This window comes from Aegilops tauschii, chromosome 7, assembly GCF_002575655.3.
Source record: "Aegilops tauschii subsp. strangulata cultivar AL8/78 chromosome 7, Aet v6.0, whole genome shotgun sequence".
Classification (NCBI taxonomy): domain Eukaryota; kingdom Viridiplantae; phylum Streptophyta; class Magnoliopsida; order Poales; family Poaceae; genus Aegilops; species Aegilops tauschii.
The window spans coordinates 635,770,081-635,796,572 of record NC_053041.3 but is presented as its reverse complement, the minus strand read 5'-3'; the positions used below and the strand labels follow the sequence as shown (position 1 = coordinate 635,796,572).

General features: G+C 41.3%; 1 protein-coding gene across 1 annotated transcript; it reads left to right on the top strand.

The window, feature by feature from the left end:
• Positions 1-1,583: 1,583 nt before the first annotated feature.
• LOC120969206 (uncharacterized) lies at positions 1,584-2,405 on the top strand. Its single transcript, XM_040396321.2, has one exon. The coding sequence runs from the start codon at positions 1,584-1,586 to the stop codon at positions 2,403-2,405; it is 822 nt and encodes a 273-aa protein (XP_040252255.2).
• Positions 2,406-26,492: the final 24,087 nt, after the last annotated feature.

Sequence of the window (26,492 nt, the reverse complement as noted above, 5' to 3'; positions counted from 1 at the left end):
TCAGCTTTGTTGTCTGAACTTCTCACAGTGTCAGGATCAATAAGAGAACGACATAGCTTGCACAATGGGATAAAATCTAAAAGCGGATTTGTGTTCATCTGCCCACGGGATATTGGAATGACCACACCATCATCGTCGTAAGCCAAGAAATCACCATGGGAATCTTCCAGCGAGTCACTACCAGTGTCACTGTCACCAATATCCTCGTGCACATCACTGACAAAATACTTAAGGAAAAGAAACCACACTGACATCACTTTTGAACTATCAGGATAGATGACTTCCAGATTTCTGCCAAGATGGCACCACACACATGGGCGTTCCGAGCAGCCATAACAACGCGATGATGCCGGGCTAAGCTGTTGGCACATATCCGGATCTCGACTGCGAAACTCACCGAGCGCTTTCCCGCGAGATACATACGTACGAGCCGGTACTTCCTCAATCAGTTTGTAGAACCCGCCACTGCAAATTTTCCAAAATATCGATGGCGGGTGCAAGTCCACGCCCGCCCCACCTATAAGCCTTTTCCTAGAAGTGAAAAGATGTGCAGATGATGATTTTTTCTCTGTTTTTCCTCAATAAGGTCCAACTGAGACACACATGCAATGCATGCAAAATCGCTACGGGCAACCAAACATGTCCTATGTGAATGTAAAATCGACCACCTTCCTAAAACAAAAAGAATTAATAGACCATGTTCGCATGCAAAATCGTTAAATAAAGCTGGAGCACGTTCACATTAAAAAATGGTAAACCAAAGCGACCAAGTTCAGATTAAAAAAAAAGAGGTGACGTGAATATCAATACTTGCTATTTGACGCGAATGAAACATAAAGAAAGTATTAAAAATCGCTGCGGATAAGCACTGCACCAAAATCCTTACTGTTTCCTTCCCAAAATGCGAATATCAACACTTGCTATTTTTGTCCCAATCGGCTAGCTTATAAGCAGCCTTTTGGCTGGATTGACAAACCATCCCCTCGATCACATCACATACAATCCATCAGTCTGAGAAGCAACATCTGCGGCGGACGTGTAGTGGATATTGCAATTTGCAATACACCTGACTATGGCGCTGCTGCAAACCAAAACGAAGTCATCAAGGTATAATAATATACTACTGCAACTCATTCTATTGTCTTCTTATTTTATGATAGGCAACGTGCTCATGCATTCTTATTTTGCCATCTTCTGGACGAATTTGAGGTGTTTTGCTTGTGAATTTTTCTCTGTACCATGTCTTGAGAAATTTGTCTGATCCAATTTAGTCCCAGCTTTTTTTTAAAGTTCATGCATTTGAAGATTGGAGTTTCAAGCAGTATATTGCGTGACGGCAAAGATGAGCACTTTAATTCTTCTTGCAAAACAAAAAAAGATGGGCACTCAGATTCATTTTCAGAATATAGATCCAGGATTTTTTTTCTGAGCAAGTTCAGTTTTTCTTTTCGGAAGAACTCTTCATCTATTGAACCGGAGTAATTTGTGTTGAGTTATTTATAGTTCTACTCGTTGGGCGTTGGCATGTAGTAATAGTAAAAAAAGATGTGTTTTATTTGTTCATGATATCTCCTACCGCTCACATGGTCTATGACTGCAGGGCGCTTCCTAAGGAGACCAATGCCAATGATATGCTCGCTTCGCCAGGCACATTGGAGCTACTGCAGCCGCAGACTATTTCTATCTTTGATTATACTCTGCTGCCTCCGCTAGCTCCACAGGAGGAGGATCACTCTGCTGCCATTCTGGTGGATCAGCCTGCTGCTATTACTCATCGCTTTAATCAACTTGCTGGCTTCAAGGTAACCGTGAGGGTCGCCAATGAACCAGGCGTCGTTGAGGAATGGGTCAAGAGTGTGTCGAACTCCCTCCAAACGGTGGAAATGAAGATTGTTGGTCTAGACTGCGAGTTCACCGACCAAGTCCATGGGGTGAAGCAGAAGGACCTGCCCCTGGAAATGCAGCGCCGCGCCGCCGTACTTCAACTGTGTGTTGCAGATGATTGCTTGGTGTACCACATAATGCACTCGCCTCGCATACCAGACGAGCTCAAAAAATTTCTTGCTCGTGAGGATATCTTCTTCTGTGGAGCGGCAATTGGCCAGGACGTAAAAATGCTTGAGCCATACGGCCTCCATATTAAAAAGCCCATTGACCTACAACAGCGCATTGATATACCAATTACAACTTGCAGTAAACCAACACCTTCGCTATTTGACCTAGCAAATTTTGTGTTGGGAACGAATCTGGAGAAGGGCAAGGAGTGCAAGCAACTGAAGAGTTCCGGATGGGAGATTACTCCATTGAACTTCCAACAAATCAGATATGCTGCGTTCGATGCCCTTATAAGTTTTGAGATAGCTAAAGGGGCTACAAGCCTTGGCTATATGCTCCTTGATGAATAAGCTTAGGATGATTAAATAAAACTATGGACATATGAGTTATTTTATATGTCTATGTCTTAAGTGTTTCTTGCGGCTGTGTGCCTTTTGTAATAACTTTCAGAGTAGCCCGAGCACATGCGCGTGCAGCATCAAAATTTTCTATTGTTTTCTTTTATAAGTTGTTAAATAAACATGAGTTGAATTATGAAAGTCATATTATTATTTCTATTGTTTTGTCCTCGGTAAGAACTCAAACAAATCCTAGAGAAACTGAAATTTTAGATCCGTAACTTTTTGCATGTCGGGAAAAGGAACATAACTGTAAAAATATTGTATTGTTGTTTGTATTAACAATCTTTTATTTTTTGTCTAACTTTAGTTGTATGAAATGCTTCGAAATTTGGTTTTGAGTTCTTGTTTATTCCCCTGGACGGTTCAAGCGAGCGTCTATACGGTTGCATCACCGAGCACGTCTTCTCAGGCACCGCCAGAGACGTGCGGAGTTTGCGGCACTACCACGAAGGGCTCGTAGCACGTGTCTCGTCGTCACGAGTCGCCGGCCGTCATGGAGATGGGCCTGAGAAGGCGTGAGAGAGATGATAAGATGGGCTGCTGGTCTGAAAGAACGGAGGAGCAGAAAGAAATATGTGGATGTAGAAAGGAAATGAGGTAGAAGGAAGGGGATAAGCGGTGTGGTCCCACAGGTACCTGCCGCACGCACGGGCGAGAGCCACAATGATGTGATGCGTTTTCAGAGGCAACCGGCGCCGTGGATAGCCGATTGGCCGACATACAACATTTACCTTTTACAATTCCTTTGCTTTTCCTCTGACATCAAACACTCAATGCTAATTAATCTTGCAGAATTCAAATGGGCAATACCACTTTAATCCTGTATTTTTCTATTCCCCGTGTTGAGAATCCTGTGAATTAAAAAGGGCCCTAGCAACTTGAGGTTTGGCCAGTCAGAGACCATTAATATTGTGATGTGGATGAAGCGCCTAGCCATTAATGGAAAGTAAGAATGAATCCATGCTCATCTGGATGCGGTTCAAGAATTGATTATGTTACAAAATCAAGAATGTTGGTACAGAAAAGCAAGAAAATAATTTCCCTCACAACGCCATGGATAAGCAAGACAATTTCTTCAGTTTGCTTGTGTGCATGGGCTCTCTTTGCTAGCTACGCCGATGCAACTTTGTAATAAAAACCATCTCCTTCCTTCTGCCAAATGAAGGCATCGTCTTGCTGCGCTTAGTCAAAAAAGAAATAATAACCTGTTGGGAAGAGCACCTGTATACTATCCTGTTCAACCACAATCAGAGAAACTCCAAAGTGTCTTCCTGACGCATCTCTCCAAATGGCAGCTGCAGAACCTTGGTGCCGATTTTGGAGACAGCACTATCAACTTTTTTAAGCACCACTACTATCTTTTCTTGCACATCAGCGGGCTAGTTTCGCCCAGCAAGCCCATACACTTATTCTAAGCCTGTTCACACATCCGGAGATGGCCACGTAGGCGGTTTCTTTGAGCTTACGGAGGTGCAGGGTCTCACTAGGTGGGATGCAGGTTCGAAAGAAAAAAATTATTTTTTCGCTAGGGTAGAGTACCATATGTCCCAACACACGGGCGATGCTCAGGGTTCGATGGCTCTACTTCATTGGAGGACGCCATGCATGTCCCTCTAGGGCCTATCGGGGCCATCTCCCAGGCACCATTTGGGTCAGACCATATATGGCACGTTTGATGGGAGATAAGGTACGAGATCAATTGCCATGAATGGGGTGTTGTTGGCAATGGTGCAAGGAAAATGGCTGGTGGCTGTTGTTAAGCCACCATCTACTCCAAAATGAGAATGACCAAAGTCTACTGCACAGCTTGATTCTTTTTCTCGGCGGCGAGTGTTTCACTTGGTATGTTGTGTATTGAGCGCAAGCATGGAAGGCATCAAATTTGCTTAGGGTTTTGTGTGTTGTTATGTCTCATCTTGCAGCTAGTTGTAGCTTATCAGGGGTGTTGGTTACAATGACATGGTCCTAGGTTTGTTGATTTTTATCGATTCGTCTGTTTTCTTCAAGGAATAAAAAGTCCCGGTTGTTTGTCGTGCCTTTGGTGGTGCACACATGTTAAAAACAGTCGGTCAAATGGAGATCATTATACCCATCCTCTGCAACAACACATTTTCAAGAACAAGTCGAGACATCAAGGATTCACACAACCACAAAAAACAAAGGAAAAATGCATGGCCCTAAAAAACCATGTTAGATCTATCGAAGGCACACATCAATGAGAAACAACATCTAAGATTACCCTTGACAACATCTAGACTGCGATTAAAAGTTCCTATAAAGCAAGCCTCCAAAGTGTGCAGGCATCGTCATCGCTTGATCTAACCAGCAAAGCCGGATCAAGGGTTGACTTCAAGCAATCTCGAAGCAAATATTTCAACAAGGAGAATGATATCAAAACACCGCATTGCGAGGTACAACTAGTCTTGAGACCTGGAACTCGAAAATACAACAAAACGGAAGTCACCTAGTGTTGTTGCCTCCACTTGTCGAGTCGGCACATCCACACATCATAGCTGTGAGAAATTTGATGTAGCCAATTGTGTCCACGACGGGAAGGTATGATTCCAGAAATAGCTTCTCACACACACAACGTTGATGTTAAAAATGTCACGTGACTGATAGACGCAAGCACTTAAGTGAGCTGCCAAGAAGCGACTGATACGTCTCCAACGTATCTATGAATTTTGATTGTTCCATGCTATTATAGTAACAATCTTGGATGTTTTATATACAATTATATGCAATATTATATTATTATTTTGGACTAACCTATTAACTTAGTGCCAAGTGCCAGTTGCTGTTTTCTTTGCCTGTTTTTGGTTTTGCAGGAAATCAATACTAAACGAAATCCAAATACCATGAAACTTTTTGATGATTTTTTCCTTGACATAAGAGACCCTTGAAGCTTCGGGAGAGGGACCGAAGATGAAGAAGTAGGCCACAAGCCACATGGCGCGCCCTAGAGGGGGCGCCCATGTAGGTTATGGGCTCCTTGCTCCTCTGTTTGACCCAATTCTAGCTATATAAATTCTCAAAAATCGGGAAAACAATAGAGAGCCACCCGAAACACTTTTTCCGCCACCGCAAGCTTCTGTTCTCACGAGATCTAATCTGGAAGCCTTTCCCAGTACTCTGTCGGAGGGGGAATCGATCTCGGAGGGGCTCTACATGAACCTTGCTGCTCTTCCGATGATGTGTGAGTAGTTTACCATACACCTACGGATCCATAGCTAGTAGTTAGATGGCATCTTCTCTCTCTCTCTCTCTTTGATCCTCAATACAATGTTCTTCTTGATGTTCTTGGAGTTCTTTTTGATGTAATCCTTTTTTGCGGTGTGTACCTGAGCATGAACAGGGACAAATCCTATGGAAATGTCACTCCGAAGCTTATGGAGGGCATCATGCTGGAGATAGAACTGCTCATAAGGTATTGCAATCTGGATTTTACTGGCCTACTCTCTTCAAGGATGCCCATAAGTACGTCTCATCTTGTGATGAATGTCAAAGAATAGGTAATATCGGTAAGCATCAAGAAATGCCTATGAATTATTCACTTGATGTTGAACCATTTGATGTTTGGGGATTTGATTACATGGGACCTTTTCCTTCCTCTAATGGGTATACACATATTTTGGTTGCTGTTGATTATGTTACTAAATGGGTAGAAGCTATTCCAACTAGTAGTGCTGATCACAACACCTCTATTAAAGTGCTTAAGGAAGTTATTTTCCCAAGGTTTGGAGTCCCTAGATATTTAATGACTTATGATGGTTCACACTTTATTCATGGTGCTTTCCGTAAAATGCTTGCCAAGTATGATGTTAACCATAGAATGGCATCACCCTATCATCCTCAGTATAGTGGTCAAGTTGAACTTAGCAATAGAGAAATAAAATTAATTTTGCAAAAAACTATCAATAGGTCCAGGAAGAATTGGTCTAAGAAATTAGATGACGCACTTTGGGCTTATAGAACAGCATATAAAAATCCTATGGATATGTCTCCTTATAAAATGGTTTATGGAAAAGCTTGTCATTTACCTCTTGAGTTAGAACATAAAGCATTTTGGGCAGTTAAAGAACTCAACTATGATTTCAAACTTGCTGGTGAAAAGAGGTTATTTGATATTAGCTCATTAGATGAATGGAGAACCCAAGCTTATTAAAATGCAAAATTATTCAAAGAGAAAGTTAAAAGGTGGCATGACAAAAGAATTCAAAAGCGTGAGTTTAAAGTCGGAGAATATCTTCTTTTGTACAACTCTCATTTCAGATTCTTTGCAGGAAAGCTCCTCTCAAAATGGGAAGGCCCATATGTCATCGAGGAGGTTTACCGGTCTGGAGCCATCAAAATAAATAATTCCAAAGGTACTAACCCGAAGGTTGTCAATGGGCAACGAATAAAGCATTATATCTCAGGTACGCCTATTAATGTTGAAACTAATATTATCCAAACTTTGACACCAGAAGAACGCATAAAAGAGTCCTTCCGGAACAATCCATAATCGTGAAAATAAGGAGGTACGTGATACGGTAAGTAAACGGACTCCGAAAAATCCGAAAAATATTTTTTATCAGTTTTGGAATTTTTTAGAATTTTGGAAATAAAGAAACTACCAGGAAGCATCCCCTGGTGGGCACAAGACACCAGGGCACGCCAGGCTTGCCTGGCGGCTTGCCTGGCGCGCCCAGGTGGGTTGTGCCCACCTGGGACCCCTTCCGTACTCCGTTTTTCTTCCATGTACTTGTCCTCCAAGATAACAAAAATCTATATATACTTCCCGAACCTGTTGATCACCGTATCGCGGAGAAATCCTCTATCCTCTTTTCTTGTTGTTTTCTGCGCAGTTCTAAAAATATGTCGTCTCAAGACTCTGATGAAGAGAGCTATGTCTCACATCTCGTTGCTGAACCAAAACCTATGGGGACCTATCTCCTTATGGTCGAACTACGGATGACGAGGAGGATGCTCACTTAATGAGGATCGATGATTCAAGGTCAGAGGAGGAGGATGTGCCTCTACCTCAACCTGGGGATATGCACATGAAATTCAAGAAATCAAGTCTCCCTAAGAGAGCTAACCGTTCTAAAAATCTATCTATTCCTTCTCGTTTTTGGCAGAAAAGCAAAGGGGATTTATGTGACAAGATCTTGAAGCTGGAGTTGGAAGTCGATGATTTAAAGGAGGAAATTGCTCTCCTCAACTACAATATAAAAAAGTTGAAGGCACAATTATCACCACCATCATCTTCTTCACCTCCAAAAGAGAACGGTGTATCGGGTATGGGCACTCCCCTTGGCTTCCGCCAAGCTTGGGGAGGTGCCCCCGTATCGTATCATCCCACTATCTTTTTGCATTTACTTATCTTAGTTCAATCTTTTTGCTTTAGATGAAATAAAACTTTAGTTCGATCCTTTCTTCTTTGTGAGTTTGCTTAGTGATCTATCATTGTAATCGTGTGCAAGTTATATAATAAAGTTTAGTTTGAGTTTTTTGCTTTCTTTACTTTAATGTTGCAAATAAAGAAAAGAAATAAGAAAGAAAGAAAAAGAGAAAAGAAATAAATGAAAGAAAGGAAATAAATCAATAAGATCATATACTAATCCTATGGTAGGTGATGGCACCACATAAGGAAAGGTATAAGTAGAAAATTTTATTAGAGATTGACAAACATAGCATTAGCCAATGATGCAACTCATGAAAGAATTAATAAGGGAAGAGAAGATTCACATATAAATATACCATCGTAGAAATCTTTTGTGATTGTGAGCCCTCTTCAAAATATTATATGCCAAAATTGTTGACGTTGGACAAGGAAGACAACTTAATGGTTTATGTTTATGAGTGAGTAGCTATTTCTGGAATCATACCATCCCATCGTGGACATATAGCTACATCAAATTTCTCACAGCTATGATGTATGGAGGTGCCGACTCGACAAGTGGAGGCAACAACACAAGGTGACTTCCGTTTTGTTGTATTTTCGAGTTCCAGGTCTCAAGACTAGTTGTACCTCGCAATGCGGTGTTTTGATATCATTCTCCTTGTTGAAATAATTGCTTCGAGATTGCTTGAAGTCACTCCTTAAGTTAGAAACCCTTGATCCGGGTTTTCTGGTTAGATCCAGCGATGACGATGCCTACATGTCATTCCACTTTGGAGGCTTGCTTTATAGGAACTTTTAATCGCAGTCTAGATGTTGTCAAGGGTAATCTTAGATGTTGTTTCTCATTGATGTGTCCCGTTGATAGATCTAACATGATTTTTTTAGGGTCATGCATTTTTCCTTTGTGGTTGTGTGAATCCTTGATGTCTCGACTTGTTTTTGAAATGTGTTGTTGCAGCGGACGGGTATAATGATCTCCATTTGACCGACTGTTTTTAACATGTGTGCACCACCGAAGGCACAACAAACAACCGAGAATTTTTATTCCTTGAAGAAAATAGATGAATCGATATAAATCAACAAACCTAGGACCATGTCATTGTAACCAACACCGCTGATAAGCTACAACCAGCCGTAAGATGAGACATAACAACACACAAAACCCTAACCAAATTTGATGCCTTCCATGCTTGCGCTCAATACACAACATACCAAGTGAAACACTCGCCGCCGAGAAAAAGAATCAAGCTGTGCAGTAGACTTTGGTCATTCTCATTTTGGAGTAGATGGTGGCTTAACAACAGCCACCAGCCATTTTGCTTGCAACTTTGCCAATAACACCCCATTCATGGCAATTGATCTCGTACCTTATATCCCATCAAACAGGCCATATACGGTGTGACCCAAATGATGCCTGGGAGATGGCCCCGTTAGGCCCTAGAGGGACATGCATGGCGTCCTCCAATGAAGTAGAGCCATCGAACCCTGAGCACCACCCATGTGTTGGGACATATGGTACTCTACCCTAGCGAAAAAATAATTTTTTTCTTTCGAACCAGCATCACACCTAGTGAGACCCTGCACCTCCGTAAGCTCAAAGAAACCGCCTACATGGCCGTCTCCGGATGTGTGAATAGGCTTAGAATAAGTGTATGGGCTTGCTGGGCGAAACTAGCCCACTGATGTGCAACACAAGATAGTAGGGGTGCTTCAAAAAAAAGTTGATAGTGCTGTCTCCAAAATCGGCACCAAGGTTCTGCAGCTGCCATTTGGAGAGATGCGTCAGGAAGACACTTTGGAGCTTCTCCGATTACTGTTGAACAGGATAGTATACAGGTGCTCTTCCCAACAGGTTATTATTTCTTTTTTTGACTAAACGCAGCAAGACGATGCCTTCATTTGTATGAAGGAAGGAGATGGTTTTTATTACAAAGTTGCATGGGCGTAGCTAGCAAAGAGAGCCCATGCACACAAGCAAACTCAAGAAACTGTCTTGCTTATCCATGGTTGCCCGTAGCAATTTTGTATGCATTGCATGTGTGTCTCAGTTGGACCTGATTGAGGAAAAACAGAGAAAAAATCATCATCTGCACATCTTTTCACTCCTAGGAAAAGGCTTATAGGTGGGGCGGGCGTGGACTTGCACCCGCCATAGCTATTTTGGAAAATTTGCAGTGGCGGGTGCTATAAACTGCTCGCTACTGGCTATCCACATAACAGTGGCTGGCGTAACTGCGTAATTAGGGAGCCACATCTCCAACACTCTTGCTAATTTCTCCAAAGGCGAAAAGCAACTATGGCAGGCACGTACAACAGGCTCGCCACTGGTGCCATGCTAGTCAGTGGCAAGGCAGTGTCTAGCGACCGTCACGACTATTTGCGTGACCCACCCCCATCGGTTTCAAATTTTTGTAGGATTTTGCAGTGTCGAGTCCTATTACACGCCCGCCACAGCTGTATTGGTCACCCTGCCACCTACCAATCAAATATAGTTGTGGCGGGTGTTATCTGCCCATCGTCACTCTTTTGCATGACCTTATCCATCCGACCGCAGCAAGTCACACCTTATCCATACAGACATAAATCTTTCTCCCTTTGTCTTTCTAGTTCGCTTCGCCGTCATCGCCAACATCGTGACGTCCTACTCTGACTCAACCGGCGAGGTCGTGGTCTGTTGCCTCAAACGGCGTCGCGGACCTAATCTTCCCCGTCGCCCATGCCGTCCATCGCCGCCTCGAAGTCCCCAGTCTTGCCTTCCAAGGCCACCTCCAACTACTTCCCAATCACAATGTTCCGCGCCTTCCTCCGCCTCCAATGTCATCGGCGTCCCCATCAAACTCGCCATCCGCATCCGCCATCGTCCTCGTCCTGCCCGCCATCTCCATCTGCCCGGGTAATCTCACCTCCCCTCTCTCTATTAATGGAGGTTATAGTCGTTCTCATTTATTGTAATTGTACATTAGCAGCATTACGTTAGTGTAGTTAGAATCTGTTATAGGATGTAATGTAATTTTCTCTTGTTATATGATGTACCATTGAATCATTGTAATTGGACCTCTTAAATTTGAATGCTTGTGCTAGAGGACTATATACTACATATATGAATCAACATATAGTACCATATATTATTCATGATGCAAATATTCATAATGAGTGTCATTGTTTTCGCAAAACATTGATTAAGTTCCATTTCGCTTAATTACTGGCACTCAATTTGTCCAATTTCTAGCAAAGGTCATGCCAAATTTTTCCGCAATATTTTAACTTTTTATGGGTGAGCTACTTAACTATATTTTCCGTCAGGTGGATAATACTCACTCTTAATCCACATACTGAGATGGGAGTTGTTCTAAGAGAAGGACACCGATTGTTGTCGTAGGGGGTCATCTTTCTTCTTCTCTTCCTCTTAGACTTTGGTAAAGCAGGAGAAGAAGATGAAGGACGACCATCACTGACAGTCAAAAATATAGTGAGTGAGTGAGTGTACACCATATATAAAACCACTTGAGAGATGACCCGACTGTTGTCTTAGGCGGACGTTCTTCTCCCTCATCCTCCTCTTAGACCTTGGTAAAGCAGGAGGAGAGGGGAAAGAATGACCATAACCGACAGTCAAAACTACAGAGAGTAAGTGAGTGTACACTATATACACGACCACTTACGAGATGAACGAATTTAAGAGCGATAAATTTTTCACCCAAAGGACAAATATGGGTTGTTGTCATAATAGTTCTATCTTTTATATTGACTAGCAAAAATGTCCGTGCGTTCCAAGGGGAGAAAAGAAAATTATATGCTGAAATGCCGTAACAGAATAAGCATGCCTCAAGAACCCCACCGACACCATACACGTACCTTCTGCACGAGTGTTTTGTGCACACGTCTCCACCCACACATGTTCCTCCTTCATCTGCACTTTGTGCATGCCCCAAGGCAACCGCGACTTCGTCCTTGTCAACCGCGGGGACCGGTGTCGCTGGACTCAACCGGGGTGGTGTAAACTACAGTAGCTAGACGTGAACGCCCATGCGTCGGCATGTCTTCACGCCAGCAGAAGACAACATTGACAGGGCTAAGTTCCCTCGTCCTCTTCTTCGATGCCATATCCATCGGGGCGAGCTCGCCCTCTTCCCAGTGATGTTGTGCGCTGGGTTTAAACTTGGGCATTACTCCAGACGACCAAGTTTAGGTAGCTCAATCTTGAACTTTCTAGCCCGAGTCAATAGTAGGCCCGAGCTGAAGAAAAAAAAAGTCTAGTTTAGCTGGGAATTTTTTCTGTTCACCAAGCAACATTAAGAAAACATGATAGTTCCATCAAAACAAAAGAACATACACACATCAAAATATATATTTGCAAGCACACGCCTGGTCAAATGAATCAGATTAACATAGTTCTCAAGGTGATGTGAGTTCTTTATTACTCATGTAAAGGATTACATGTTTTTGATTCTTAACTTCATTGTTGATCTTACATGTAAATAAATCTTTCATGTTTTTAGAGAGAGAGACAGAGGGAGAGAAGAGAGAGAGAGAGAGAGAGAGAGAGAGAGAGAGAGAGAGAGAGAGAGAGAGAGAGAGAGAGAGAGAGAGAGAGAGAGAGAGAGAGCCTTTATCTATATATCTGTTCAGTTTACGCGAACTCAAAGGCAGAAACTAAAACTCTAGTTTAGCTGGGAATTTTTTCTGTTCACCAAGCAACGTTAAGAAGACATGGTATTTCCATCAAAACAAAAGAACATACACACATCAAAAATAATATTTGCATGCACATGCCAGGTTAGAAGAATCAGATTAACATATTTCTCACGGTGATGTGAGATCTTTATTACTCAGGTAAAGGTTTACATGTTTTTTATTCTTAAATTTATTGTGTATCTTACATGTAAATAAATCTTTCATGTTTTTAGAGAGAGAGAGAAAACCTTGATCCCATATATCTGTTCAGTTTATGTGAACTCAAAGGCAGAAACTTCAGGCGCTAACAATGGTGTAAATCAGTCCTTATGTATTAACACCAAAAAAATCTACTACTCAACTCTTTCCGTTAGCCAACTCCACTTACGTTCTCTTCTTCCCTTCTTTCCGTTTTTATTCCCCTCCTCTCATCAACATATGGAAGCATTACCTGAACTCTTTCCTCAACCCTGTTTGTACATCAAATCCTCATCACCATCCGAATCATCTTTGTTGTCTGAACTTCTCACAGTGTCAGGATCAATAAGAGAACGACATAGCTTGCACAATGGGATAAAATCTAAAAGCGGATTTGTGTTCATCTGCCCACGGGATATTGGAATGACCACACCATCATCATCGTAAGCCAAGAAATCACCATGGGAATCTTCCAGCGAGTCACTACCAGTGTCACTGTCACCAATATCCTCGTGCACATCACTGACAAAATACTTAAGGAAAAGAAACCACACTGACATCACTTTTGAACTATCAGGATTGATGACTTCCAGATTTCTGCCAAGATGGCAGCACACACATGGCCGTTCCGAGCAGCCATAACAACGCGATGATGCCGGGCTAAGCTGTTGGCACATATCCCGACCTCGACTGCGAAACTCACCGAGCGCTTTCCGGCGAGATACATACGTACGAGCCGGTACTTCCTCAATCAGTTTGTAGCACCCGCCACTGCAAATTTTCCAAAATATCGATGGCGGGTGCAAGTCCACGCCCGCCCCACCTATAAGCCTTTTCCTAGAAGTGAAAAGATGTGCAGATGATGATTTTTTCTCTGTTTTTCCTCAATAAGGTCCAACTGAGACACACATGCAATGCATACAAAATCGCTACGGGCAACCAAACATGTCCTATGTGAATGTAAAATCGACCACCTTCCTAAAACAAAAAGAATTAATAGACCATGTTCGCATGCAAAATCGTTAAATAAAGCTGGAGCACGTTCACATTAAAAAATGGTAAACCAAAGCGACCAAGTTCAGATTAAAAAAAAGGGGTGACACGAATATCAATACTTGCTATTTGACGCGAATGAAACATAAAGAAAGTATTAAAAATCGCTGCGGATAAGCACTGCACCAAAATCCTTACTGTTTCGCCAGGCACATTGGAGCTACTGCAGCTGCAGACTATTTCTATCTTTGATTATACTCTGCTGCCTCCGCTAGCTCCACAGGAGGAGGATCACTCTGCTGCCATTCTGGTGGATCAGCCTGCTGCTATTACTCATCGCTTTGATCAACTTGCTGGCTTCAAGGTAACCGTGAGGGTCGCCAATGAACCAGGCGTCGTTGAGGAATGGGTCAAGAGTGTGTCGAACTCCCTCCAAACGGTGGAAATGAAGATTGTTGGTCTAGACTGCGAGTTCACCGACCAAGTCCATGGGGTGAAGCAGAAGGACCTGCCCCTGGAAATGCAGCGCCGCGCCGCCGTACTTCAACTGTGTGTTGCAGATGATTGCTTGGTGTACCACATAATGCACTCGCCTCGCATACCAGACGAGCTCAAAAAATTTCTTGCTCGTGAGGATATCTTCTTCTGTGGAGCGGCAATTGGCCACGACGTAAAAATGCTTGAGCCATACGGCCTCCATATTAAAAAGCCCATTGACCTACAAGAGCGCATTGATATACCAATTACAACTTGCAGTAAACCAACACCTTCGCTATTTCACCTAGCAAATTTTGTGTTGGGAACGAATCTGGAGAAGGGCAAGGAGTGCAAGCAACTGAAGAGTTCCGGATGGGAGATTACTCCATTGAACTTCCAACAAATCAGATATGCTGCGTTCGATGCCCTTATAAGTTTTGAGATAGCTAAAGGGGCTACAAGCCTTGGCTATATGCTCCTTGATGAATAAGCTTAGGATGATTAAATAAAAGTATGCACATATGAGTTATTTTATATGTCTATGTCTTAAGTTTTTCTTGCGGGTGTGTGATTTTCTAATAACTTTCAGAGTAGCCCGAGCACATGCGCGTGCAGCATCAAAATTTTCTATTGTTTTCTTTTATAAGTTGTTAAATAAACATGAGTTGAATTATGAAAGTCATATTATTATTTCTACTGTTTTGTCCTCGGTAAGAACTCAAACAAATCCTAGAGAAACTGAAATTTTAGATCCGTAACTTTTTGCATGTCGGGAAAAGGAAAATAACTGTAAAAATATTGTATTGTTGTTTGTATTAACAATCTTTTATTTTTTGTCAAACTTTAGTTGTATGAAATGCTTTGAAATTTGGTTTTGAGTTCTTGTTTATTCCCCTGGACGGTTCAAGCGAGCGTCTATACGGTTGCATCACCGAGCACGTCTTCTCCGGCACCTCCAGAGACGTGCGGAGTTTGCGGCACTACCACGAAGGGCTCGTAGCACGTGTCTCGTCGTCACGAGTCGCCAGCCGTCATGGAGATGGGCCTGAGAAGGCGTGAGAGAGATGATAAGATGGGCTGCTGGTCTGAAAGAACGGAGGAGCAGAAAGAAATATGTGGATGTAGAAAGGAAATGAGGTAGAAGGAAGGGGATAAGCGGTGTGGTCCCACAGGTACCTGCCGCACGCACGGGCGAGAGCCACAATGATGTGATGCGTTTTCAGAGGCAACCGGCACCGCGGATAGCCGATCGGCCGGCATACAACATTTACCTTTTACAATTCCTTTGCTTTTTCTCTGACATCAAACACTCAATGCTAATTAATCTTGCAGAATTCAAATGGGCAATACCACTTTAATCCTGTATTTTTCTATTCCACGTGTTGAGAATCCTGTGAATTAAAAAGGGCCCTAGAAACTTGAGGTTTGGCCAGACAGAGACCATTAATATTGTGATGTGGATGAAGCGCCTAGCCATTAATGGAAAGTAAGAATGAATCCATGCTCATCTGGATGCGGTTCAAGAATTGATTATGTTACAAAATCAAGAATGTTGGTACAGAAAAGCAAGAAAATAATTTCCCTCTTAATGCCATGGATAAGCAAGACAGTTTCTTTAGTTTGCTTGTGTGCATGGGCTCTCTTTGCTAGCTACACCGATGCAACTTTGTAATAAAAACCATCTCCTTCCTTCATACAAATGAATGCATCGTCTTGCTGCGCTTAGTCAAAAAAGAAATAATAACCTGTTGGGAAGAGCACCTGTATACTATCCTGTTCAACCACAATCGGAGAAGCTCCAAAGTGTCTTCCTGACGCATCTCTCCAAATGGCAGCTGCAGAACCTTGGTGCCGATTTTGGAGACAGCACTATCAACTTTTTTTAAGCACCACTACTATCTTGTCTTGCACATCAGCGGGCTAGTTTCTCCCAGCAAGCCCATACACTTATTCTAAGCCTGTTCACACATCCGGAGACGGCCATGTAGGCGGTTTCTTTGAGCTTACGGAGGTGCAGGGTCTCACTAGGTGTGTTGCAGGTTCGAAAGAAAAGAAAATTATTTTTTCGCTAGGGTAGAGTACCATATGTCCCAACACACGGGCGATGCTCAGGGTTCGATGGCTCTACTTCATTGGAGGACGCCATGCATGTCCCTCTAGGGCCTATCGGGGCCATCTCCCAGGCACCATTTGGGTCACACCATATATGGCATGTTTGATGGGAGATAAGGTACGAGATCAATTGCCATGAATGGGGTGTTGTTTGTTGGCAATGGTGCAAGGAAAATGGCTGGTGGCTGTTGTTAAGCCACCATCTACTCCAAAATGAGAATGACCAAAGTCTACTGCACAGCTTGATTCTTTTTCTCGGCGGCGAGTGTTTCACTTGGTATGTTGTGTATTGAGCGCAATCATGGAAGGCATCAAATTTGGTTAGGGTTTTGTGTGTTGTTATGTCTCATCTTGCGGCTGGTTGTAGCTTATCAGGGGTGCTGGTTACAATGACATGGTCCTAAGTTTGTTGATTTTTATCGATTCATCTGTTTTCTTCAAGGAATAAAAAGCCCGGTTGTTTGTCGTGCCTTTGGTGGTGCACACATGTTAAAAACATTCGGTCAAATGGAGATCATTATACCCATCCTCTGCAACAACACATTTTCAAAAACAAGTCGAGACATCAAGGATTCACACAACCACAAAAAACAAAGGAAAAATGCATGGCCCTAAAAAATCATGTTAGATCTATCGAAGGCACACATCAATGAGAAACAACATCTAAGATTACCCTTGACAACATCTAGACTGCGATTAAAAGTTCCTATAAAGCAAGCCTCCAAAGTGTGCAGGCATCGTCATGGCTTGATCTAACTAGAAAAGCCGGATCAAGGGTTGACTTCAAGCAATCTCGAAGCAAATATTTCAACAAGGAGAATGATATCAAAACACCGCATTGCAAGGTACAACTAGTCTTGAGACCTGGAACTCGAAAATACAACAAAACAGAAGTCACCTAGTGTTGTTGCCTCCACTTGTCGAGTCGGCACATCCACACATCATAGCTGTGAGAAATTTGATGTAGCCAATTATGTCCACGACGGGAAGGTATGATTCCAGAAATAGCTACTCACACACACAAAGTTGATGTGAAAAATGTCACGTGACTGATAGACGCAAGCACTTAAGTGAGCTGCCAAGAAGCGACTGATACATCTGCAACGTATCTATGAATTTTGATTGTTCCATGCTATTATAGTAACAATCTTGGATGTTTTATATACAATTATATGCAATATTATATTATTTTTTTGGACTAACCTATTAACTTAGTGCCAAGTGCCAGTTGCTGTTTTTTTGCCAGTTTTTGGTTTTGCAGGAAATCAATACTAAACGAAATCCCAATACCACGAAACTTTTTGACGATTTTTCCTTGACATAAGAGACCCTTGAAGCTTCGGGAGAGGGACCGAAGATGAAGAAGTAGGCCACAAGCCACATGGCGCGTCCTAGTGGGGGGCGCCCATGTAGGTTGTGGGCTCCTTGTTCCTCCGTTTGACCCAATTCTAGCTATATAAATTCTCTAAAATCGGGTAAACAACAGAGAGCCACCCGAAACACTTTTTCCGCCACCGCAAGCTTCTGTTCTCATGAGATTTGATCTAGAAGCCTTTCCCGGTACTCTGTCGGAGGGGGAATCGATCACGGAGGGGCTCTACATGAACCTTGCTGCTCTTCCGATGATGTGTGAGTAGTTTACCATATACCTACGGATCCATAGCTAGTAGTTAGATGGCATCTTCTCTCTCTCTCTCTTTGATCCTCAATACAATGTTCTTCTTGATGTTCTTGGAGTTCTTTTTGATGTAATCCTTTTTTGCGGTGTGTTTGCAGGGATCCGATGAATTGTGGGTTTATGATCTAATTATCCATCAATATTATTTGAGTCTTTTCCGAATTCTTATATGCATGATTATTATAGCTTTTTATTTCTCTTCGGTCTATTGATTTGGTTTGGCCATCTAGATTGCTTTATCTTGCAATTGGAGGGGTGCTGTGCAATGAGTTCAATCTTGCGGTGCTCAATCCCAGTGACAGAAGGGGACATGACACGTATTTTTATTGTGTCCACTATGGGTAAAATGTTGGGATTTATTTATATTGATTGAGTTTACTTTGTCTGCATCATCTCATGTTCCTTAAGGCGTTACTCCGTGCTTTATGAACTTAATAATCTAGACGCATGTTGGATAGCGGTCGATGTGTTGAGTAATAGTACTAGATGTAGGCAGGAGTCGGTCTACCTGTCTCGGACGTGATGCATATACACATGATCATTGCCTTGGATATCGTCATAACTATGCGCTTTTCTATCAATTGCCCAACAGTAATTTGTTTACCTACCATATGCTACCTTCAAAAGTGAAGCCTCTAGTGAACACTATGGCCCCTGGGTCTATCTTTATCATATACTAAAATCCAAAAATACTTTGCTGCAATTTATTTACCGTTATTTTATTTTGTGTTTTTGTTTATCTATCTATCACTACAAGATTGGATCCTTGCAATTAACCGCCAAGGGATTGAAAACCCCTTGTTTGCGTTGGGTGAAAGTATTTGTTATTTTATGTGTAGGTGTTGTTCATGAGGTGTTGCGTGGTTCTCCTACTGGATTGATGACCTTGGTTCTTAATTGGGGGAAATATTTATCTCTACTGTACTGGATCATCCTCTCCTCTTCGGGGAAATCTCAACGCGGCTCACAAGTAGTGCGAAGAATTTCTAGCACCGTTGCTGGGGAGACATCACCAACACCTATCAAGTACCATCACATAAACTTTCATCTCCTTACATTTACATCATTTTCCATTTTCCTCTCGTTTTCATCTCCCCTGCTTCTAAAATAGTTTTACAAAAAACACAAAATTGCCTCTCTTTTTTTGTTAGTTTGCTTGTTTGCTCGCTTGCCTTTATTGCCATCATGTCAATACTAAAAAACTGAAACTGAAAAGCAAAAATTTAAGATTGCTATGGATCCACTTAAAGTTTTCTACTTGGATCGTCTTCGATCCATTTGTGCTCATGCTGAAACTCCAACTAGTTTAGTTGAGGGAAAATCAATAGATGAGCATGCTCATTTTGTGTATCACCATTTCTCTCAAAAAGGAAAACTCTTATGGAATGAAATAAGTTGTTTGCTATGCTATGCTTGGAATCTTTGAGAAATTTATGATTTTACTTGTTGCCCTAAGAACCCTAAAAAACACCTTGCCTGCCTATGTGAGTTTAATGATAACGAAATCTTATCTTCTTATGCCAAGGGTGTTTATAGTTACTATGATATCGAACAAATTGAAGAATTTTTTTGCTTTTAAGGGTGCTTGTCAAGTTGCTTCTCTGATTGAAAAGTATGATGCTACTTTCGGCAAATCTGAAAATTTTGACATACTTAAATATTGTTATGAAAACTATGCTTCTAGTACCTATGTTAATGAATTTATTAAGAGAATGTTTGTTGCTTTCGAAGAGAATAATGATACACATGAATCTATAGATAATTATGATTCCATTAATTCGATTGAAATATTCCCTCTTGATGAATGTGATGATAATTGCTATTCTATTGGACATGATGACAATATTAATGATGCTTATGGAGATGAACTTACTATAGTTCCTTATGTTACAAATGAAATTATTGCTATTGCACCCACATGTGATAGCTCCTTGAATGAAAAGCATGATTGAATGATGCTATTATAAATTATATGAATACCAATTGTGTTAATAATATGCAAACTACAAGTTTGGGAGTGATTATTTTGGTATCTACATTACTTATTGCAATGATCATGATTGGGGTGATAATGCTTCTTACACTACAGGATCAACTGATTTGCCGTCTGCCATGGCAGATGGCAAAGGACCGGAAAGCAGATGGCAAAGGGCTTTGCCGTCAGCCACCAACCGCAGACATGCCCGGCAAAGTAAGCTACGGTATACAGCTTCTTCGCCGTCTGCTTTCTCACAGTGGACGGCAAAGACCCTTTGCTGTCGGTGACAGACGACAAAGAATGTAGATGGAAAAGAATAGACGTTAGCCACGTTAGGAGGCTAACGGGAGGCTTTGCCGAATGCCAGCTGACGGCAAACATGCCCTCCTCTTTGCCGTCTGCCTTGTGATGTCAGCAGACGCGTCATGCCCTCCCGCTCTTTGTCATCTGCCACGGACGGCAAACTGCTCCCAGTTTGCACAGGTTGCTGCCACATGGCCACTTTGCGGTCTGTGGCAGGTGGCAAAGGCCCCTTTGCCGTCGGTGGCAGATGGCAAAGAGGCTACATTGCCTCTTTTTGTTCTGTTTTTTCTTATATCCCACCATTTTCACAGCAAATATATGATATTTCACAGCAAACATATATATATATATATATATATATATATATATATATATTTCACAACAAACATATGAGATATCGAACACATAGATAGCAAGTTCCACATACATATGAGATATCCAATACATAGCAAGTTCAACATACATAGTTCATCCATACATATACAAGTTCCACATTGTTCCAAAACGAAAAGAGAAAGGGAAAACAAGCCCTCCATCAATGCAAGTGTCCGTGAAGTGAATGAAGTCTGCAAAATGGGCAACATGAAAGTTAAAAGAAGAAGAAGAAGAAGAAGAAGAAGAAAATGAAGAAGAAGAAGAAGTATATGACATTTATGAGCTAACTTACGTAACCTAGGTAAAAATGACATTTATGAGCTAGCTTAGGCAAAATGGATCATTTGGAGCTAACTTAGCTAAAATGGGTCATTTTGGAGATAACCTAGGTAAAAATGACATTTATGAGCTAACCTAGGTAAAATGGACCATTTTTTTAGCTAACTTAGCTAAAATGGGTCATTTTGGAGCTAACTTAGCTAAAATGGATCATTTATGAGCTAACTAAGCTAAAATGGATCATTTTGGAGTAACTTAGCTAAAATGGATCATATTGGAACTAACCTAGCTAAAATGGATGATTTTGGAGCTAACCTAGGTAAAATGGATCATTTTGGAGATAACCTAGGTAAAATGGATCATTTATGAACTAACTTAGCTAAAATGGATCATTTTGGAGCTAACCTAGGTAAAATGGATCATTTTGGAGCTAACCTAAGTAAAAGGGATCATTTATACTAGCTAAAATGGATCATTTTGGAGCTAACTGATACGTCCATTTTGCATCATATTTTCTTACTGTTATTTATAATGTTTTTATCCATAATAATGTTTTTTGGAGTAATTCTAATGCCTTTTCTCTCATAATTTGCAAGGTACACACCAAGAGGGAGAATTCCGGCAGCTGGAAATCTGGACCTGGAAAAGCTACGTCAGGCCACCTATTCTACCCAACTCCAAATGAGCTGAAACTTGACGAAGATTTTTTATGGAATATATAAGAATTACTGGAACAAATAACTACCAGAGGGGGCCATTAGGTGGGCACAACCCACCTGGGCACGCCAGGCCCCCCTGGCGCGCCCTGGTGGGTTGTGGCCTCCTCGGCCCACCTCCGGTGCCCATCTTCTGGTATATGTAGGTCATTTTGACCTAGAAAAAATAAGGAGAAGGCTTTCGGGACGGAGCGCCGCCGTCTCGAGGCAGATCTTGGGCAGGAGCACTTTTGCCCTCCGGCGGAGCGATTCCGCCGGGGGAACTTCCCTCCCGGAGGGGGAAATCATCGTCATCATCATCACCAACAACTCTCCCGTCTTAGGGAGGGCAATCTCCATCAACATCTTCAATAGCACCATCTCATCTCAAACCCTAGTTCATCTCTTGTATTCAATAATATTACCGGAACTATAGATTGGTGCTTGTGGGTGACTAGTAGTGTTGATTACATCTTGTAGTTGATTACTATATGGTTTATTTGGTGGAAGATTATATGCTCAGATCCATTATGTTATTAAATACTCCTCTGATCACTAACATGTTTATCATTTGTGAGTAGTTACTTTTGTTCTTGAGGTCACGGCAGAAATCATGTTGCAAGTAATCGTGTGAACTTGATATGTGTTCGATATTTTGATAGTATGTTTGTTGTGATTCCCTTAGTGGTGTCATGTGAACGTCGACTACATGACACTTCACCATATTTTGGGCCTAAGGGAATGCATTGTGGAGTAGTAATTAGATGGTGGGTTGCGAGAGTGACAGAAACTTAAACCCCAGTTTATGCGCTATTCCGTAAGGGACCGATTGGATCCTAGAGTTTAATGCTATGGTTAGAATTTATTCTTAATACTTTTCTCGTTGTTGCAGATGCTTGCGGGAGGAAGTAGGAGGTTTGTTCTAGTAAGAACATCACCTAAGCACCAGTCCACCCACATATCAAATTATCAAAGTAGCGAACACAAATCAAACCAACATGATGAAAGTGACTAGATGAAATTCCCGTGTACCCTCAAGAACGCTTTGCTTATCATAAGAGACCGTTTTGGCCTGTCCTTTGCCTCAAAAGGATTGGGCTACCTTGCTGCATACTTGTTACTATTATCGTTACTTGCTCGTTACAAATTATCTTGCTATCAAACTACTCACTACTTCCAATTTCAGCACTTGCAGACATTACCTTACTGAAAACTACTTGTCATTTCCTTCTGCTCCTCGTTGGGTTCGACACTCTTACTTATCCAAAAGAGCTACAATTGATCCCCGTTACTTGTGGGTCATCGAGGCTATTTTCTGGCGCCATTGCCATGGAGTGAAGCGCCTTTGGTAAGTGGAATTTGGTAAGGAAACAGTTATATAGTGTGCTGAAATTTATTGTCACTTGCTACTATGGAAAACAATCCTTTGAGGGGTTTTTCGGGGTATCGTCACCTCGTCTGGAACCACAATTAGCTACCCCTCAACCTATTGCACCTACTGAAAATATTGAATATGAAATTCCCTCAGGTATGATAGAAGAACTGCTAGCTAATCCTTATGCAGGAGATGGAACAGAACATCTTGATATGCACTTGATATATGTAGAACAAATTTGTGGATTGTTTAAGCTTGCAGGTTCACCCGGAGATGAGGTGATGAAAAAGGTTTTCCCTTTATCTTTGAAGAGAAAAGCATTGGCACGGTACAGGCTATGCGATGATATTGGATCATGGAATTGGAATCGTTTGAAATTGGAGTTCCATCAAAAAAATATACTATGCATCTAGTACATCGTGATCAAAATTACATATATAATTTTTGGCCCCGCGAAGGAGAAAGCATCGCTCTAGCTTTGGGGAGGCTTAAGTCAATGTTATAATCATGCCCCAATCATGAGCTCTCCAGAGAAATTATTATCCAGAATTTTTATGCTCCGCTTTCTCGTAATAATCAAACCATGCTTGATACTTCGTGTGCTGGTTTTTTATGAAGAAGACTATTGAATTTCGGTGGGACCTTTTGGAAAGAATTAAACGCAACTCTGAAGATTGGGAACTCGATGAATGTAAAGAGTCAGGTATTAAACTTAAGTATGATTGTGTTAAATCTTTTATGAATACCGATGCTTTTCAAAAGTTTAGCACTAAATATGGACTTGTCTCTCAGATAGTAGCCTCCTTTTGTGAATCATTTGCTACTCATGTTAAAATTTCTTTGAATAACGTCCTCTACTTAAACATAATTTGCCTGAAACTCCTGGAGGTCCTCCTCCACCTACAGGTGATCCTGTGTTTGAATTAAAACAATTGTGAGACACTTTGAAATATGCTTATCTTGATGAAAAGAAAATATATGATGTTATTATTAGTGCTAACCTTTCAGACCATGAAGAAGAAAGATTATTGAAAGTTCTAAGGAAGCACCGAGCTGCTATTGGATATACTCTTGATGATTTAAAGGGCATCAGTCCCACTCTATGTTAGCACAAAATTAATATGGAACCTGATGCTAAACCAGTTGTTGATCACCAACGTCCGTTAAATCCGAAGATGAAAGAGGTGGTAAGAACGGAAATATTAAAACTTCTGGAAGCAAGTATATATAATCTATCCCATAGCTGATAGTAGATGGGTAAGTCCTATTCATTGTGTCCCTAAGAAAGGAGGTATTACTGTTGTTCCTAATGATAAGAATGAACTTATTCCACAAAGAATTGTTACAGGCTATAGAATGGTAATTAATTTTAGAAAATTAAATAAAGCAACTAGAAAGGATCATTACCCTTTGCCTTTTATTGATCAAATGCTTTAAAGATTATCTAAACACACACATTTCTGCTTCCTTGATGGATATTCTGGCTTTTCACAAATACCTGTTTCTCAACCTGATCAAGAAAAGACCACTTTTACTTGTCCTTTTGGTACCTATGCTTACAGACATATGCCTTTTGGTTTATGTAATGCACCTGCTACATTTCAAAGATGTATGATGGCTATATTCTCTGACTTTTTTGAAAAGATTGTTGAGGTTTTCATGGATGACTTTTCTGTTTATGGGAAGTCTTTTGATGATTGTTTAAGCAATATTGACCGACTTTTGCAGATATGTGAACAAACAAATCTTGTCTTGAATTGGGAGAAGTACCACTTTATGGTTAATGAAGGCATTGTCTTGGGTCATAAAATTTCTGAAAGAGGTATTGAAGTGGACCAAGCTAAGGTTGATGCAATTGAGAAAATGCCATGCCCCAAGGACATCAAAGGTATTCGTAGTTTCCTAGGTCATGCTGGTTTCTATAGGAGATTTATCAAAGACTTCTCTAAAATTTCTAGGCCTCTCACTAACCTTTGGCAAAAGGATATCCCTTTTGTTTTTGATGATGATTGTCTTGAAGCCTTTGAAACACTCAAGAAAGCCTTAATTTTTGCACCTATTGTTCAACCACCTGATTGGAACTTGCCTTTTGAAATTATGTGTGATGCTAGTGATTATGTTGTTGGTGTTGTTCTAGGACAAAGAGTTGATAAGAAATTCAACGTTATTCATTATGCTAGTAAAACTCTAGACAGTGCTCAAAGAAATTATGCTACTACTGAAAAAGAATTCTTAGCAGTGGTGTTTGCTTGTGATAAATTTAGACCTTATACTGTTGATTCCAAAGTAACTGTTGACACAGACCATGCTGCTATTAAATATCTTATGGAAAAGAAAGATGCTAAACCTAGACTTATTCGTTGGGTTCTCTTGTTACAAGAATTTGATCTACATATCATTGATAGAAAAGGAGCTAAGAACCCCGTAGCTGATAACTTGTCTAGGCTTGAAAATGTGCTTGATGACCCACTACCTATTGATGATAGTTTTCCTCATGAGCAGTTAGCTGCAATAAATGTTGCTAATAGTAATCCTTGGTATGCTGACTATGCTAATTACATTGTTGCTAAATATTTACCACCTAGCTTTACATACCAACAAAAGAAAAAATTCTTCTATGATTTAAGACATTACTTTTGGGATGACCCACATCCTTATAAAGAAGGAGTAGATGGTATTATTAGACATTGTGTACCTGAGCATGAACAGGGACAAATCCTATGAAAATGTCACTCCGAAGCTTATGGAGGGCATCATGCTGGAGATAGAACTGCTCATAAGGTATTGCAAACTGGATTTTACTGGCCTGCTCTCTTCAAGGATGCTCGTAAGTACGTCTCATCTTTTGATGAATGTCAAAGAATAGGTAATATTGGTAAGCATCAAGAAATGCCTATGAATTATTCACTTGTTGTTGAACCATTTGATGTTTGGGGATTTGATAACATGGGACCTTTTCCTTCCTCTAATGGGTATACACATATTTTCGTTGTTGTTGATTATGTTACTAAATGGGTAGAAGCTATTCCAACCAGTAGTGCTGATCACAACACCTCTATTAAAATGCTTAAGGAAGTTATTTTCCCAAGGTTTGGAGTCCCTAGATATTTAATGACTGATGGTGGTTCACACTTTATTCATGGTGCTTTCCGTAAAATGCTTGCGAAGTTTGATGTTAACCATAGAATTGCATCACCCTATCACTACAGGAAACAGCTACTTTGCCGTCAGCCACGGCGGACGGCAAAGGCTCGAAAGGCGGACCGCAAAGACCTTTGCCGCCGTTACGGTAAACAGCTGCTTTGCCGTCTGCTTCCTGGCGGCGGACGGCAGAGGTTCTTTGCCGTCTGCGGTGTACGGCAATAATTGCGCTGTCAGTCCGTTAAGTGGCTAACGGCAGACCTTTGCCATCCGCCGCTGACGGCAAAATTTCTCTGGTCTTTGCCGTCTGCCACTGATGGCAAAGTGCAGGGTCTTTGCCGTCTGCCACAGATGGCAAAGTGAAGGTTCTTT

Coding starts and splice junctions, on each gene's coding strand:
- LOC120969206 (XM_040396321.2), top strand. CDS start 1,584: ATGGTCTATGACTGCAGGGCGCTTCCTAAGGAGACCAATGCCAATGAT.